Source organism: Lipotes vexillifer, unplaced genomic scaffold (assembly GCF_000442215.2).
Source record: "Lipotes vexillifer unplaced genomic scaffold, Lipotes_vexillifer_v1.1 scaffold536, whole genome shotgun sequence".
NCBI lineage: Eukaryota > Metazoa > Chordata > Mammalia > Artiodactyla > Lipotidae > Lipotes > Lipotes vexillifer.
The window spans coordinates 797442-814656 of record NW_006775074.1 but is presented as its reverse complement, the minus strand read 5'-3'; the positions used below and the strand labels follow the sequence as shown (position 1 = coordinate 814656).

At 38.5% G+C, this 17215-nt stretch overlaps 1 protein-coding gene across 1 annotated transcript in view; it reads right to left on the bottom strand.

Moving 5' to 3' along the window:
• MRE11 (MRE11 double strand break repair nuclease) overlaps positions 1–17215 on the bottom strand; it is a 66522-nt gene that overhangs the window by 5668 nt on the left and 43639 nt on the right. The window contains exons 14-17 of the mRNA XM_007449643.1: positions 11711–11930; positions 10486–10569; positions 2860–2918; positions 937–1004 (exon numbers count right to left, since the gene is read on the bottom strand). Of these exons, the coding sequence (XP_007449705.1) occupies positions 937–1004; positions 2860–2918; positions 10486–10569; positions 11711–11930 (431 nt within the window). The remainder of the gene's footprint in view (positions 1–936; positions 1005–2859; positions 2919–10485; positions 10570–11710; positions 11931–17215) is intronic.

Below are 17215 nucleotides of genomic sequence, written 5' to 3'. Positions count from 1 at the left end.
AAAAAAAAATTTAAAAAAAAAAAAACTTAAAAAAAAAAAAAAAAAAAAAAAAAAAAGGAGAAGCAGCAGCAACAGCAGAGATGAGTCCTGGAGCAGAATGCTTGGCTCCGTGACTGGCTGTGTGACCTTAGGTAAGTTACGTAGACTACCACGCCTCACTTTCTTCAAAGGTAAAAGGGGGAAAATAGAGTTATAAGTACATTTACCTCCTGGAGTGACTGTGACCAGCAAATAAGCTAATTCATAGGCAAAGGCTCAGAATGGTACCTGACACACAGGAAGTGCTGAAAGCTGAAACAGAATATTAACAAAATACAAAGCTATTTTCTGTTAATTGGAGAGGACATAGTACTCCAGCAAGAAAATCACTGGGTAATAAAGGCAAAAGGAAATGAATGACAAGTTATTCAAATTTTCAGTGAAAATACTTGTAATAATGCTGCATTGACTCCACGACTACCCCTTGGTCTATTTTTCACTTTTGTACATACGTGACTAGCTGAAAATAAATCTGTTAGACTTCCAGGGCTTCCCTGGTGGCGCAATGGTTAAGATCTGCCTGCCAATGCAGGGGACATGGGTTTGAACCCTGGTCTGGGAAGATCCCACATGCCACAGAGCAACTAAGCCCGTGTGCCACAACTAATGAGCCTGTGAGACACAACTACTGAAGCCTGCACGCCTAGAGCCCATAATGAGAAAAGCCACCGCAATGAGAAGCCCGCACACCACAATGAAGAGTAGCCCCCGTCTGCAGCAACTAGACAAAGCCTGTGTGCAGGAATGAAGACCCGACACAGCCATACATACATACATACATAAATAAAATTTTTTAAAAACTCAGACTTCCGTAGCATAAAGAAATATATATGTTGAATTCTGGATAATTTTTAATTTTTTCAGATGTTCCTTTTTGCGGGAAGTCACTGCACCGACCTTTGATCAGCTTTGGAAGTGGTAGGAAAAATGTCTTCTTCGGTATCTGACTCATCTACCACAATCACCTAAGGGGGAGAAACACAACAGCAAATAGTCTTTGTGGGAATGGAAAATCTGAATAAAAATGCATTAACCAATGTCCAAAAATATATATTTTTATAAAAAGTTACAAAAAAGGAGGCAGATACCATGTAAGCAATAACCATGAAAACTAAAGCTCTGCCTAACCTCCCCACTAATGTCACTCTTCATTTACAAATGGTTTTTTTATACAACATGTGTGAGCTCACTTCTACTACCACGGCAGCCCGGGTACCTATAGGAACATGCACTCAGATTGGTGAATGACTCACACTGGGTCATGTGCGGACAGTGCCCTGTGATTTTCTTGGGTTCCAATGAGGAACTAGGCCATCGGTGCTTCATCTCCAATTTTAAATGAGGTATAAGACCGTGTGGGAAGTACCGGATATCTGTTTTTCTGTTACATTTATCCCTGTTAAATACCACTTGCTGCTTTTAAGCCCCATGAAAGATACTTGCGATTCTTGATACTATCATCCAAATTACTACCTACTCCTCTACATTTTGTGTTACCGTGACACTTAATACACACATTTGCCATGTCTTCATCCAACTGATAAAGCCAAAGACAAAATAGTGAAAAAAGCAGCACTTGAGACCCACCCCCCACCCAAGGCTGACATTGAACTATTAATCAAAGACCATTAAATGAAGTTGTCTAAATGGCTATGAATCCAGCCGATATTTCTGCATTTTGTCCATGAAACAATCAGGAGATTGTCTTAAGTGCCTTGAAGGAATCAAATGCCTTTGGCATTTCCCTGATCTACCACTATGTCCCCTCAATCAGAAAAATGAAAGAAAAAGTAACCATGACTTGCTCTTTCTGAACTCATGTTCTTGCATATTATAAAAGAAAAATCTAGAAGGGAAGCTACCTTGTGGACATGATGATAATTTTGTTTTCAGATATGATCTTGAAGCGATAGCAGGCAATAGTTGAATAGGAATAATGAAATGGAGCTCAGGATAAAAGTTAGCACCAGTATACCCATATATAATTGTATAATAATAAGAGAGGAAAAAACAAAAAAACAGAGAAGTTTTCTGGAAGAGGAGGTGGTCAATTGTGTCACAAACTCAAGAGATCAAGGAGTGAAATTTGAGAAAATGCTGGTGGGGCAGTATGATATAGAACAACGATTCTCAACTAGGTGTGATTTTTAACCCCCCCTCCCATCCCAGAAACATCTGGACATGTCAGGAGACATTTTGATTATCATAACTAGGGGAGACACCCCAGGCATCTAGTACGTAGAGGCCAGGGATGGTGCCTGGGAAGTAAGACACATGTGTTTTGAAAGAGAGGTAACAGGAGAATCAAGCCCATTCTGGACTCTTCTTGCAATCCAAAGGAAGAGCAGAAGTTTCATGTTAAATCTAGAGCTGAACACAGAGGTCCGTAGACTCAGACCTTATAGCTTGTCTTGAATCTGGCTTCAGCCATTAAGACACAAGCCAGAGTATGATGGGAGTATAAGTAACAAAAGGACGCCAGCAATAAATAAGACCTCTCTACGCACTGAACGCCCAACTTCAATCATAGTTTTCCATGCATGGACTCTTCTGGTTCAACGTTATTATGCTTAAAAATATTACTGGATACATACATTTATGGGTGTCCAATCACGCGATCCATTATTAAAGAAAGAAAAAGAGGAACCCTCCTCCCGTGCAGAAACCATAGAAGCCCTCAGTCTAGATAATCAGTAAAGTTCTCTGCAGTTTTAATGTTCCACATTTTTTCTTCTTTTATTTACTTTGTAGACCAAAGAATTGACAATCATAATGTAGGAAACACAAATTGGTACACAGTTAGAAAACTTCTTTTCTTACCTCTGAATAATTCTTAGTAGCAACATTTTGGGAGGGCTGCTGTCTTGCAGCTTTAAAGGCTATAATGGAAAAGATTAAACATCCATTATGTTATTCTTAAAAAAGCTTAGAAAAATTTGCACACTTCTTTAGCTGACGGTTTTCTAAGTCCTATCTGCAAAAATCCATGATGACTAATTATAAAACCACTTGATATGCTTTAAAATCGGGAGATGGAATTATATGTCTAACTACCAGTCTCATATGATTTCCCAGTTTACTCAAATAAAGTAGTAAGCAGTGTTCATAAACACACCTACACTAAAAATATTTTATGGAAAAATACCTGAAGGATAAAATCTGATCACCTAATGGACTGAACTCCAAATACAGTAAAAGTAACCCTCCTCAGGTCTTCCTTCTCTTATAGTTGGCAATCTCTTTCCCTGTGGGAGCCACATGGTTCCAGTAAGCGCCTCCTTATTCTCCTCTTTGTTAGAAATATTCAGTACCTAAGAAATAGTCCAGAGGGAATGCTAGAAAACGGCCTATCTTTCATTCCATGATAACCTTCCTATGAATCCTTACATTTTCAGCTTTGTAAACTTGGTTAGAAACATGAAGTTTAGTTAATTTTTATTTTTCCTGAGACCAAAACTATAATATTTTGATTTTCCAGTAAGAAATATGTTTGGTCTTCATCCACATTTCTGGCAGAGAGCCCCTAAAACCCTAATTTCCTAAAACAATGAGAGCCATCAAGGTGGTTTTTGTTATGTTAATGAGGTAACTTTGGGACCACAACTGAGGAGGGAGGCTGGTTACCAGGGGAACCAACCAGGAATAGAGGGTTTGAACTTTCAGTCCCATCCCCGATTTCTGGGGAGGGAAGAGGAGCTAGAGGTTGAATCAATCACCAACAGCCAATGATTTAATCTATCATTCCTGTGTAGTGGAGCCTCCATAAAAACCCAAAAGGAAGGGGGTTCAGAGAGCTTCCACGTGGTGAATCAAGATGCTTCCACGTGCCACCATGCTTGGACCCCAAACTCAATGAGGACACAAGCTCCTTTGTTCTGGACTTTGCCCTATACATCTCTTCATCTGGCTATTGATTCATATCCTTTCATATCTTTTGTAATAAACCAGTAATCTAGTGAGTAAACTAGTTTCCTGAGTTCTGTGAGCCACTCTAGCAAGTTAATTGAATCCAAGGAGGGAGTCATGCGGACCTCTGACTGATAGCCTATGAGTCAGAAGTACAGATAACAACCTGGACTTGTGACTGGCATCTGAAGTAGAGGGGGGCAGTCTTCTGGAACTGAGTCCTTCCCCTGTGGGATCTGATGCTGTCTCTGGGCAGGTAGTGTCAGAATTGAGTTGACTTGCAGGACACCCAGCAGGTGTCTGAGGACTGCTTGGTGGTGTGGGTAACCACCCCCCGCCTCACACACAACCCCCACTGGAATTAAGTGCAGATTATTAAAAACCTAGAATAAAATTTACAGAGCCAATTAGAGGTTTAATTTTCTCCTACGCCTTACCAGTTTCCTAATACAAAAAAAAAGGTTTCCCCCAAGATAACCCCCAAACTAAACAACAGAGCAAGAGGAGATAAAAAGACAGAGGACTTGAAGAAGTCAAATGCTCAAAGAACCCTACAAAGTCCAAAATTCTCCTAGTCAGAAAACCCAGGAATCTTTCCACCTAGTCTAAATTTATGATTTACTCATTCTTCCTATTCCAGGTTCTATCCCCAATCTTAGGATGTCTACCTGAGTGGAAAAAGGAAAGGCAGAAGCAGAGTTCTTACCCACCCTACTCAATCACTAGCCTCACATCCTACTCTACTCAAAAGGCTGGAGAGGGCAACTGAACGAAAAGGCCAGCAATCATGACTCTTTCAAAAACTATTTCTGCTCAATCGTTATTCACTGATTGACCCCTCAAACTCTCGGCTCCTGGAAGAAACGAGAGCCTTCCTTTCTTTTTACCCCCAATAAATATTTGTGTGATAAATTAACATTATCAGAAAATTAAGCACTCGGTTCTGTTAGAAAGGCAATACATACTGTATTGGGGGTTAAAAGCTCTGGTTTTAGAGTTAGAGCCATGTGGACTCACTAGTTGGGTGACTGTGGCCAAGTTCCTTGGCTTCGTCAAGTCTCGGTTTCCCCACCTATAAAACAGTGTTAATAATACTTCATGCTGAAAATTGTTGACAGGATAAAAAGAGGTAGTTAATGTAAATTGTTTTGGCAAGCGCCTAGATGTAGTAGGTATTCAAATGATTTCGCTAGTAATAATGGATGGAGTAGCAGCAGTGGTAACCATAGTATAAATTAAATGCAAAGACAGAGGCTTCTTTTATTAACTTAGTCACTATCCTCTGCAGACAAACTTCAGTGGAAAAGTCTGGGCTGTGAACTCTCATTCACAACTGCTGCTGGCTATAAGTGTAATATCTACCTTTCCCAATAAAACTCCAGTACTATTGTACAAATCTTTACGCTCCATGGAGCTTGTTATAATAGGATTGAACCTTTATTTATCTGTTCATTCCTCCATTTAAATATGAACGTAGAAGCTACAGTTTAAAGTTGCTTTTTTTTTTTGTAACCAAGCTTCACCTTTTAAAAAATTTTTTCATTGCTTTTATTTATTTATTTACATCTTTATTGGAGTATAATTGCTTTACCCCTCCAGGCGGTCACAAAGCTGATCTCCCTGTGCTATGCAGCTGCTTCCCACTAGCTATCTACCTTACGTTTGGTAGTGTATATATGTCCATGCCTCTCTCTCGCTTTGTCACAGCTTACCCTTTCCCCTCCCCATATCCTCAACTCCATTCTCTAGTAGGTCTGTGTCTTTATTCCTGTCTTACCCCTAGGTTCTTCATGACACTTTTTTTTCTTAAATTCCATATATATGTGTTAGCATACGGTATTTGTCTTTCTCTTTCTGACTTACTTCACTCTGTATGACAGACTCTAGGTCTATCCACCTCATTACAAATAGCTCAATTTCGTTTCTTTTTATGGCTGAGTAATATTCCATTGTATATATGTGCCACATCTTCTTTATCCATTCATCCGATGATGGGCACTTAGGTTGTTTCCATCTCCGGGCTATTGTAAATAGAGCTGCAATGAACATTTTGGTACATGACTCTTTTTGAATTATGGTTTTCTCAGGGTATATGCCCAGTAGTGGGATTGCTGGGTCATATGGTAGTTCTATTTGTAGTTTTTTAAGGAACCTCCATACTGTTCTCCATAGTGGCTGTACCAATTCACATTCCCACCAGCAGTGCAAGAGTGTTCCCTTTTCTCCACACCCTCTCCAGCATTTATTGTTTCTAGATTTTTTGATGATGGCCATTCTGACTGGTGTGAGATGATATCTCATTGTAGTTTTGATTTGCATTTCTCTAATGATTAATGATGTTGAGCATTCTTTCATGTGTTTGTTGGCAGTCTGTATATCTTCTTTGGAGAAATGTCTATTTAGGTCTTCTGCCCATTTTTGGATTGGGTTGTTTGTTTTTTTGTTATTGAGCTGCATGAGCTGCTTATAAATTTTGGAGATTAATCCTTTGTCAGTTGCTTCATTTGCAAATATTTTCTCCCATTCTGAGGGTTGTCTTTTGGTCTTGTTTATGGTTTCCTTTGCTGTGCAAAAGCTTTGAAGTTTCATTAGGTCCCATTTGTTTATTTTTGTTTTTATTTCCATTTCTCTAGGAGGTGGGTCAAAAAGGATCTTGCTGTGATTTATGTCATAGAGTGTTCTGCCTATGTTTTCCTCTAAGAGTTTGATAGTTTCTGGCCTTACATTTAGGTCTTTAATCCATTTTGAGCTTATTTTTGTGTATGGTATTAGGGAAAGTTGCTTTTATCCCAAACTTATAGTAACTATAGTTAGCACTCCATGGTTATTTTGTCAGAGACCATATTAAAAAGTCAGTTTTGTTTTTCAAAAAAGGCCAATGTTGGAGTTAAACTTCAAAACCATTGGACCAAATCAACTGCATAAAATACAAATTTAGTCTGATTTATAGAAACATCCATTTTCATGAGTTAATTGTAAACACTGTCACTAATACTAACAGCAGCAGTAATTTATTGGATTCTTTCTAAGTGCTGTGCTCAGTAATGGTTATGCATAGCTCATTTAACACTTATAACTACTCTGGGAAGTTGGTACTCCTCCTCCAGTGGGAGGACACAGTGAATAGGTCATACGTTTATTTAATTGAAGTCTTAGAAGGAAAGAAAAAGAATAGCACAGAGGTAATATCTGAAGGGATAAGAGCAAAGGATTTCTAGAAATGATAAAAAGCACCAGTTCACAGTTTCATGAAACCCCATAAATCCTAAGCAGGATAAAAAAAGAATCACATATCTAGATTCATCATAGTAAAAGTATAGAACACCAAAGACGGCCAGCCGGAGGAAAAACAGACTACTTTAAATAAAGCAACAAGCTAAACTAATAGCTGATTTCTTTTTTTTTTTTTTTTTGCGGTACGCGGGCCTCTCACTGCTGTGGCCTCTCCCGCTGCGGAGCACAGGCTCCGGACGCGCCGGCTCAGCGGCCATGGCTCACGGGCCCAGCCGCTCCGCGGCATGTGGGATCTTCCCGGACCCGGGGCACGAACCCGTGTCCCCTGCATCGGCAGGTGGTCTCTCAACCACTGCGCCACCAGGGAAGCCCAATAGCTGATTTCTTAATGACAACGATGGAAACCTGAAGACTCAATCTGAGTGCTTAATTCTGCCCACTGGTGTCAAGGAAGTTTCACATAAAACAACAAAGCCATGATGAGAAAAGGCAGTTTGGGCTAAGCTAAAGGCAGGTAATTTACAAAGTCTATGCCTCTGTGTTGCACGCTGACCAACTTTTGGTAGTTTAACATGGAAGTGTTCATATTTTACTCACGATCCTTTTCTAACTCGGTTTTCTCTTTTTTTTTATTATATATATATATATATATATATATATATATATATATATAAACATTTCACAAAAGCCTATGTGCCAGGTTTTTGGCTTTCCTTTTTTTTTTTTTTTTTTTTTGACTGTACTGCGTGGCCTGCAGGATCTTAGTTCCTCAACCAGGGATTGAACCCTGGCCCTCGGTGGAGTCCTAACCACTGGACCACCAGGGAATTCCAAGGCTTTTTGCTTTTAATCCCCAGAGTAATCCAATATGGCAAGATTATTCCCATTGCACATGTAAACAAACTAGGAGAGTGAGTGACTTGTCCAAAGTCAAAGCTTTTTACACGATGAACTCATCCCAGATCATTTACCGTGCTGCCTTTTTTCACTTCCTTTTCCCTTCTCTGCTTTTATCTTACACCTTCCAAGAATGTCATAGCATCTTTCTAAATGCCATTTTCTAAACGGCAACAGAGACAATATACTTCTAAAGTCAAAAGATAAGGATCTCAGCTGGCCCTACTCAAGTACTGAATAATCCTTGAATAAAAACATAGCAGCATGGGGCTTCCTTGGTGGCGCAGTGGTTGAGAGTCTGCCTGCCGATGCAGGGGACACGGGTTCGTGCCCCGGTCTGGGAAGATCCCACATGCCGTGGAGCGGCTGGGCCCATGAGCCATGGCCGCTGAGCCTGTGCATCCGGAGCCTGTGCTCCACAACGAGAGAGGCCACAACAGTGAGAGGCCCGCATACCACACAAAAAAAAAACCATAGCAGCAGAACTTTTGATAAGAAGGTTCTTTAAGAATCATTTAATAGAGGTGATGTTTTTATCCTTTCTCCAATGTCATCTGTCATCCAGAAAATATTGAAAACTTCCTCTGATGGAGTCACAACTCACTTCCTTCTGAGGCAGCTTACACCATCTTTATGTTGGTTGATGGATTATTCCGTATAATGCAAAGACTTCTCTACTGAGAGCCAGTAGCTCAACCTCTAATCTTCTCTTGCTCTGGAAACTAACAGTAGAGTGGTTACCTACTCACTCTGAAGGCCAGAGAATGTGGGATCAATTCAAGCTCTAGAATTTACTAGTTGTGAGACCTTGGGTAAGTTGCCTATCTTTTCAAAGCCTCAGTTCCCTTTTCTGTAAAACAGAGAAATAATAAGTGCCTATCCCACTGAGCTGTTGAGAGGCCTGCAGTAATCGTCACGTAAGTATTAGCTATTATTAGTACTATTAGTGGTTTTATCAATCTAGGGCAAATTACTTAGCTCAATTCCCTTGTCTATAAAAGAGGGAGTTGGTGAAATTGTTCTTAAGCCTTCCAGGTCCACTTTATCACATAATAAACTTAAATCTGTGTGTGATTAGCTTTTCCATCTATCCTCATTGGGTTGGTAGTTCTTAACCTGGAGCCCATGGATAGGCTTCATGGGGGTCCCTGAGCCCTTTGAAATGGAGTACAATTGCATATGAGTACTTATTTAAAGATAGGAGACAAAGCTTTCAGAATCCATAACTTAAAATAGATTTAAAACCACTGTCTTTAGGACTGTACAAATCAAATCTATTCGATCTTTGATATAACAGAACTTAATTTCTGTAAAGACTTGAATTTTTCCCAGGTTAGATATCCTAAAGTTCCTTCTATCAAATTTTTTATATTATATGGTTTCTCTTCTGAATGATCATATAAAGTTGACATCTTTCTTGAAATACGGTTCCAAAAGATGAGCACAGTATTCTTGGCATGATACATCCAATTAGTACAAGGGATAACTTCCTTGCTGTAAAGAAGCATTACTTCTATTAATAGTGCTTAAGGCACCGTTAGATTTGGACAGTTAGATCAACCTGCACAACCTTAGTGACCTAAGTCTTTCTTACTTGGTTCCCTACTAATATCATATACTTCTCTGTGCAGCTGTCCTTTTGGACATAAATACAGTTTATATTTACCCTTGATAAATTTCATCTTGTGAGATTTATTCAATCTGTCAAAAATTTCTCCAATCTGTCAAAAATTAATCTCAAATAATAAGATAATATAAATAAAATATATATGGATATACTCTGAATGGTAGGGAGAAAAATATATTACCACCTATTTTAACATATATTTTAAATCTGACTTACAACACAGATCTGACTTACAACTTCCTCTGATCTCATAAACTGTAATATTAAAAATAGTTTATTAAATTTCTATATTAAATTATTATTAAAATAGTTTATAAAAATAGGTTCCCTTAGTTTGAGGCTAATTTTTAGACCACAGCACATACACAAAATCAATTCAAAGAATCCTAACTATAACTTTCCTTAAATGTAGCTCACATGACTCTATACTAACAGTAGAGATGGACAAAAGCAGCACGAGGAAAGAAAGTTTACAGTACATTAAGGAGCAGTTCCTTCTCTCTTAATCATTGTTGATACACTGACCAACTGCCTTTTCCATGCCTTAGTGATCCCTCTATAAAAGGGAAATAACCAAATTTGTCTAAAGTGGGATATAAAAATTAATTTTTAGAGCCCACCCTCTTCAACAGCCTCCATGAATGGCAAAGGTCTTTTAAATCAGCATAATTTATCCTGTGATTCAACACAAACCAGTAAGGTTTACTCATGGGCTTTCCTGAGTCTTCCTGTGTTGGAATTTATAAGTACCTGCTAGGTGACCTTTTGCAGTCTGTACTCACCATCTATAATAGACATATTTCTAGATGTTGACATAGTGGCCTTTGAACTTCTGCCTCGAGTAGAAGTCTCCAGAGCAGCGCCTGCTGTTAGAATAATGAGCGGTCAGTATACAAGTCCATCAGTAGCTAAGGGTTTTTTTTGTTTTTTTAAAAAAACACCACTAAATAAAGTTATGTCAAAACATAGTTTATGTGTAAAATGTCAAAGATATATATAAGAAGAAACATCTAGAGTCTGATCAATCAATTTTCAGAGACTATTCTTAGGCCACACTTGGTTCATATTGTTCCAACTACAATGTAAGGAAAAAATTTATAAATGTAAGGATAATGAAAACAATTATCACTAGAAGATGGGGATTTCTCTCCTGGGAGATTTTTAACTAAAGTACTACCCATTTTAACAGCTTAAAATTCCGACAGATAAATATTTAATAAAAAAAATAATTTAAAACTATTCCTAGGGATGGATTTCTATAATGTATCAGGAAGTCACTGGATGACTATCTTCTATTATTTGGCCTATTCAATGACAATAGTATCACATTAGACACAATGATGGCAATTAATTTAATGATTGCTTTAAAAAATCAAATTGTGGGGCTTCCCTGGTGGTGCATTGGTTGGGAGTCCACCTGCCAGTGCGGGGGACACGGGTTCGTACCCTGGTCTGGGAGGATCCCACGTGCCGCGGAGCGGCTGGGCCCGTGAGCCATGGCCGCTGAGCCTGCGTGTCTGGAGCCTGTGCTCCGCAACGGGAGAGGCCACAACAGTGAGAGGCCTGCGTACCGCAAAAAAAAAAAAAAAAAAAATCTAATTGTGTAGGGGCAGTTTTCAAAAATAATAATTTTTATAATCTGGAGTTTTCTTCCTGCTGTTAGTGGGTATTAGCTAGACATTTTCCTTAAGTGTTTGCCTCACTATTACTTTGTACATGTGCGAGTAAACATGTCTATTAAATGTTCCCAATGTGTGAGAAGCACTATGAAATTCTTTAAAAAAAAACGTGTTAAGAACTATTCAAACTATATGTGTATGTGGCCATTCAGAATTTATTTACGTGAAATGTACATGTTGGAACTACATTAAAGACCGTTTTTATGCATTATAAAAATAAATTTTTAAAGGACTGTGTAACTCAATTCTGCCAAGATGAACACAATTCTGAATTTCCCACACAACTGCCAAGTGTGAATGTGTAAGAAAGACTGTACTCAGTGCTAACCTCTTCCTCTCTGAGATCCTCCTCTTGACGCTGGATTCTGCCCTCTTCCTCCTCTCCGGCCTCTTCCTCGGCCTCTTCCTTTGTTGGCTGCTGCTGTGATGCTGTCATCAGAATCATCAGCCATCTGTTCTGCCCTATCTATACTCATAAGGTCATCAGCACTAAAGGCAGAAGCAGCTTCCTCTGACTGAGATCTGAGGGCTCTGGCCCTACTCATGGCCTAAGAGGGATGACAAGAGGAAAATACACATCAGTAGACAATGCAGCAGCCTAAAAGTCATGAATCCAGTCACTCAGATGGACATTTCATATTGCCAAACTGTCTAAACTATTATTTTTCACTAATCATGCTAAAACATGTAAAACAGGAGAAGCTCTCTCCCCCATCAACCAAATTCAGTGCCTACGATTTGTTAGATCAATTTACAATACTACTGAAACCTGTAAAATGAGACCTTTTGAAAATGTGTATCAAGAACCATAAAATTTCACAGAATCAAAAGTTTCAGAACTGGGAGGAATGTTGGCAATCGCCCCTAACGCAACACCACCATTTGTAAGAGACTGTCATCATTTGAGCTACTTTGTACAATGGGCTCTTGATAAATAACAAGAAAAAAAACTGGAGGTCGGTGGGGAGCTGGAGGCTGCCGCAGGGGAGGTGCCGTGGGCAGCCGGGACACGTGGCTTGGCCGTAACCCCGTCTGGGGCCGGGTGGGACCGCAAGAGCCCATGGCCGAGCCAGCTCCGTTACCTCTGACTTTCAAGGATGTGGCCATTTATTTCTCTGAGGAAGAATGGCGGAATCTAGAGGCATGGCAGAAGGAGCTTTACAAGCAACTAATGAGAACCAATTATGAGATTCTTGTTTCTCTAGTGAAGAACCAATTAAAGTAACTGAATCTATAGAGAAAGAAAAATAATCTTGTGTCACGAACCCCGTGCCACCCAAAAAGAATGTTCCGAGCATCAAGATCACATGGATGTGGATTTCCCTGGTGGCGCAGTGGTTAAGATTCTGCCTGCCAGTGCAGAGAACACGGGTTCAAGCCCTGGTCCAGGAAGATCCCACATGCTGCAGAGCAACTAAGCCCATGAGCCACAACTATTGAAGCCCACACACCTAGAGCCTGTTCTCCCTAACAAGAGAAGCCACCGCAATGAGAAGCCTGCGCACAACAGTGAAGAGTAGCCCCTGCTCGATGCAACTAGAGAAAGTCCACATGCAGCAATGAAGACCCAACAAAAGGTCAAATGGATACGAAGTGGTGTATTAGTGTGGGTTTGGTTTGCATTTCCTTCGTGGCTAACCATGTTGAGCATCTTTTCATTTGTGTATCTTTTCAGAGAAAGTCTAATTCAAATACTTCGCCCATTTTTGAAGTGGGCTATTTGTCTTTTTATTGTTGGGTTATAAGTGTTCTCTATTTGTTCTGAATATTGAACCCTTATCAGATATATGATTTGCAGGTATTTTCTCTGTTTCTTGGGTTGTCTGTTCCCTTTTTGATGGTGCCCTTTGATGCACAAAAGTTTTTAAGTTTTGATGAATTCCAGTTTATTTTTTCTTTTGTTGCTTGAGCTTTTGGTGTCATATCTAAGAAGCCATTGCCTAATCCAGAGTCACAAAGATCCACTCCTATATTTTCTTCTAAGAGTTTTATGATTTTAGTGCATATATTTAGGTCTTTGATCCTTTTTTTTCCCTTCTTTGATCCATTTTGAGCTAATTTTTTTATACTGTGTGATATAGGGATTCAGCCTCTTTTGCATATGGATATCCAGTTGTCCCTACACCATTTGTTGAAAAGACTGTTCTTTCCCCCATTGAATTATCTTGGCAACCTTCTGGAAAACCAATTAACCATAAATGTCAGAGTTTATTTCTGGATTCTTGATACTGTTTCATAGATCTATCTGTCTAGCCTTAGCCCAGTACCACACTGTTTTAATTACCATTGCTTTAGGATCAGTTTGTCAATTTCTGCCAAAAAAAAAAAGAAAAGAAAAGAAAAGAAGGCAGATGGGGTTTGGGGATTACTGTCATCTAAACAGTACTAAGTCTTCCAATTAATGAACATGGGATATCATTTCATTTATTTAGTACTTTTTTTTAGGACTTTAAAAATTACTTTCAGCAACATTTTATGATTTTTATTGTGCAAGTCTTATGTTTCTTTTATTGGGTTTATTCCTAATTATTTTACTCTTTTTGATGTTCTTGTAAATGGACTTGTTTTCTTAATTTTTTTTTGGAAAATACTTTTATTTTAAAAGAGGCTGAGATTTCAACCCAGATGAAGACTGAGAATAGGTGTATGGATTTATTTTTTAATTAATTTTTGTTGGAGTATAGTTGCTTTACAATGTTGTGTTAGTTTCTGCTGTACAGCAAAGTGAATCAGTTATATGTATACATATATCCCCTCTTTTTTAGATTTCCTTCCCATTTAGGTCACCAAAGAGCATTGAGTAGAGCTCCCTGTGTTATACAGTAGGTTTTCATTAGTTATCCATTTTATATATAGTAGTGTATATATGTCAATGCTAATCTCTCAATTCATCTCACCCTCCCTTCCCCCCTTGGTATCCATATGTTTGTTCTCTACATCTATGTCTCTATTTCTGCTTTGCAAATAAGTTCACCTGTACCATTTTTCTAGATTCCACATATAAGTGATATTATATGATATTTGTTTTAGGTGTATGGATTTAAATAAAAGATAGTGATTCCTTTTTTCATGAAACTAAAAAAAAAAAAAGAAAAGAAAAAAGAAAAAAACTCACCAAAAATAGCTGCTATCTCTAGGTGATGAAATTTTAGGGTGCTTTTTGTTTTCTTCATTATTCTTGAATATTTCAAATTTGCTACAAGGTACATTTTCTAAAATATTACTTTTGTAATCAGAAAAACATAAGCAATAATCTCTTACAAATATATAGTAAAAAGAATTAGGTAGAACAAAACAATTGAAAGACTGGAAAATAATAAAAACCTGAGGGCCAAGATTTTAACTTAATAAATTTTAATTTGATAAGAAACTGTCTAGAAAAGACAAGTTTGAGACTTAATGAAATATCCTATGACAACAGTCTCTCTTGCTTGGAATGACTAGTTCTGGGTCTAAGAATAGGCATCTAGAGCTTTTCTAAGCTCTGTGTGGTACCATGAAATATGGAGAGACAGGGTTAAATGAGGAGATAAGCACAGAGCAGGCAGGGCAGAAGCAGGAGTGTAGCGGGTGGGGAGAGGTGGAGGTAACCCAGCTTCACGCTGATGAACTTGCTGAAGTGAAACAACAGCTAAGTCACTACGGGAACGGCTCAACATGGCATTACAACTCCAAAAGAACAAAACTTTAGGGAATACAACCAAAAAGATACAAATAAAAAATAGTTGAAAAAGATTTCAATTCATCTTTCTTGTCCCAGATGAAGTACAGTCAGTCCTCATAATTTTCAGACTCTGTATATGCAAATTCACCTACTTGCCAAAGTTTATTTCTAACTCCTGATGCGTCTGTGGTCATTCACGGACACGTGCAGAGAGGTGCAAATTCTCAATCGCCTGACACACACCTTCCCAGATGAGGTCGAACGAGGCGACACTCAGCCTTCTTTAAACGAGTATCCTTCTCACAGTACGTTTAGTGCCGTGTTCACAACTTTGTGCTTTCAGCTGGGGATTTTACTTTTAAAACGGCCCCCAGTGTTGTGCTGAAGCGCTGTCTAGGGTTCCTAAGTGCAAGAAGCTGTGATGTGCCTTATGGAGGAAACACATGTGTCATATACGCTTCATTAAGGCATGCACTGAATGGGCCACAAGTTCAACGCTAATGAATCAATGATATATATTGAGTAAGGTCTTAAAACAGAAACACACATGGAAAGGGTTATATATTAATCTGTTAACAAAAATGTTGTAACCAGTGGCTGGCAGGAACCTATTGCTGTATTTCCCCTAGGAGCAACAGTTCAGTGTTCACTCAGTGTTTACAGTGACTTTGTAGAACACAACCATCATGAATAACAAGAACTAGCTCTACATTAAAAATATATATATACAGGGACTTCCCTGGTGGCACAGCGGTTAAGAATCTGCCTGCCAATGCAGGGGACACGGGTTCGAGCCCTGGTCCGGGAATATCCCACATGCCGCGGAGCAACTAAGCTAGTGCGCCACAACTACTGAGCCTGCACTCTAGAGCCCATGAGCCACAACTACTGAGCTCATGTGCCACAACTACTGAAGCCTGTGCGCCTAGAGCCTGTGCTCTGCAACAAGAGAAGCCACCGCAATGAGAAGCCCGTGCACCACAAGGAAGAGTAGCCCCCACTCGCCGCAACTAGAGAAAGCCCGCACACAGCAACGAAGACCCAATGCAGCCAAAAATAAATAAATAAATTTATAAAATAAAATAAAAAATATATATATTTAAAAGAAAAAAGGAGACCTAAATTACATAATAAGGTAGATCTAGCTGATACATGTTGAACTCTGTATCTGAAAATAAACAATATACTTCTTTTCAAGACCCCATGAAATGTTTTAACTGATATATAATGGGATGCTAAGAAAAACATCAATCCTAAATAATAAAAAGAATATTATCATACTTTCTAATCACAATGCAATAAAATTAGAAATTAATAAGACAAAAGCCTGGACTCCAAACTGAAAAACAAAACAAAAACTGTAGAATACCTAGAAAATGATAATAAAAATACTGCATATCAGAATATATGAAACAATTTAAAAATGAATTGTTAAATTAAAGCAAAGAAAGGAGAATGGAGGGGAAAAAAGATCTAAGGAAAATTAAAAGAATTATGATAAAACACTTTGCTCAATTCTAAGTAATTTGGAAAATAAATGACCTAAACTGAATCAAAAAAAGATAGACAGTCTCAACAGACTAATTAACAACATTTTGAGAAAATTCTTAAAAGAACTACACTCCCAAAAAGGATCACAACCAGAAAGTTTCACAGGTAAATTCTACCAAATCTTCAAAGAACAGATGATTCCATGGCTATTTCAATAGAAACAGAGCATAAAGAAAGCAAGCTTTCAGCTGGTTTTTATAAAGCCAGCATAACATGGTACTGAAAACTGACAAAGGACTGCATGTACGAAAGGAAAATTACAGTATCTTACTCATGAATATCAAAGCAAACAAAAGGAATCCCGGGGCACATGGAAAGACCAGTACACCTATTATCAGGGGCTTCACAAAGTGATACTAAGGTTGGGTCAATAATAGGATAGAAAATAATATAATTCACCATATTAACAGAACACAGGAGGAAGAACCCTGCATGCTTATCTTCACAGATGCCAAAAAAGCTCTTAATTCATTACCCATTCTGGATTTAAACAAACAAACAAAAAACTCTCAGGAACAAGTGGAGACTTCTTTTATATAACGAAACGAGTGCTCTTATAAACCAATTAGAGAAAGACCAATGCCCTAGGCAAAAGAAAAAAATATTCTATGCAAAGAA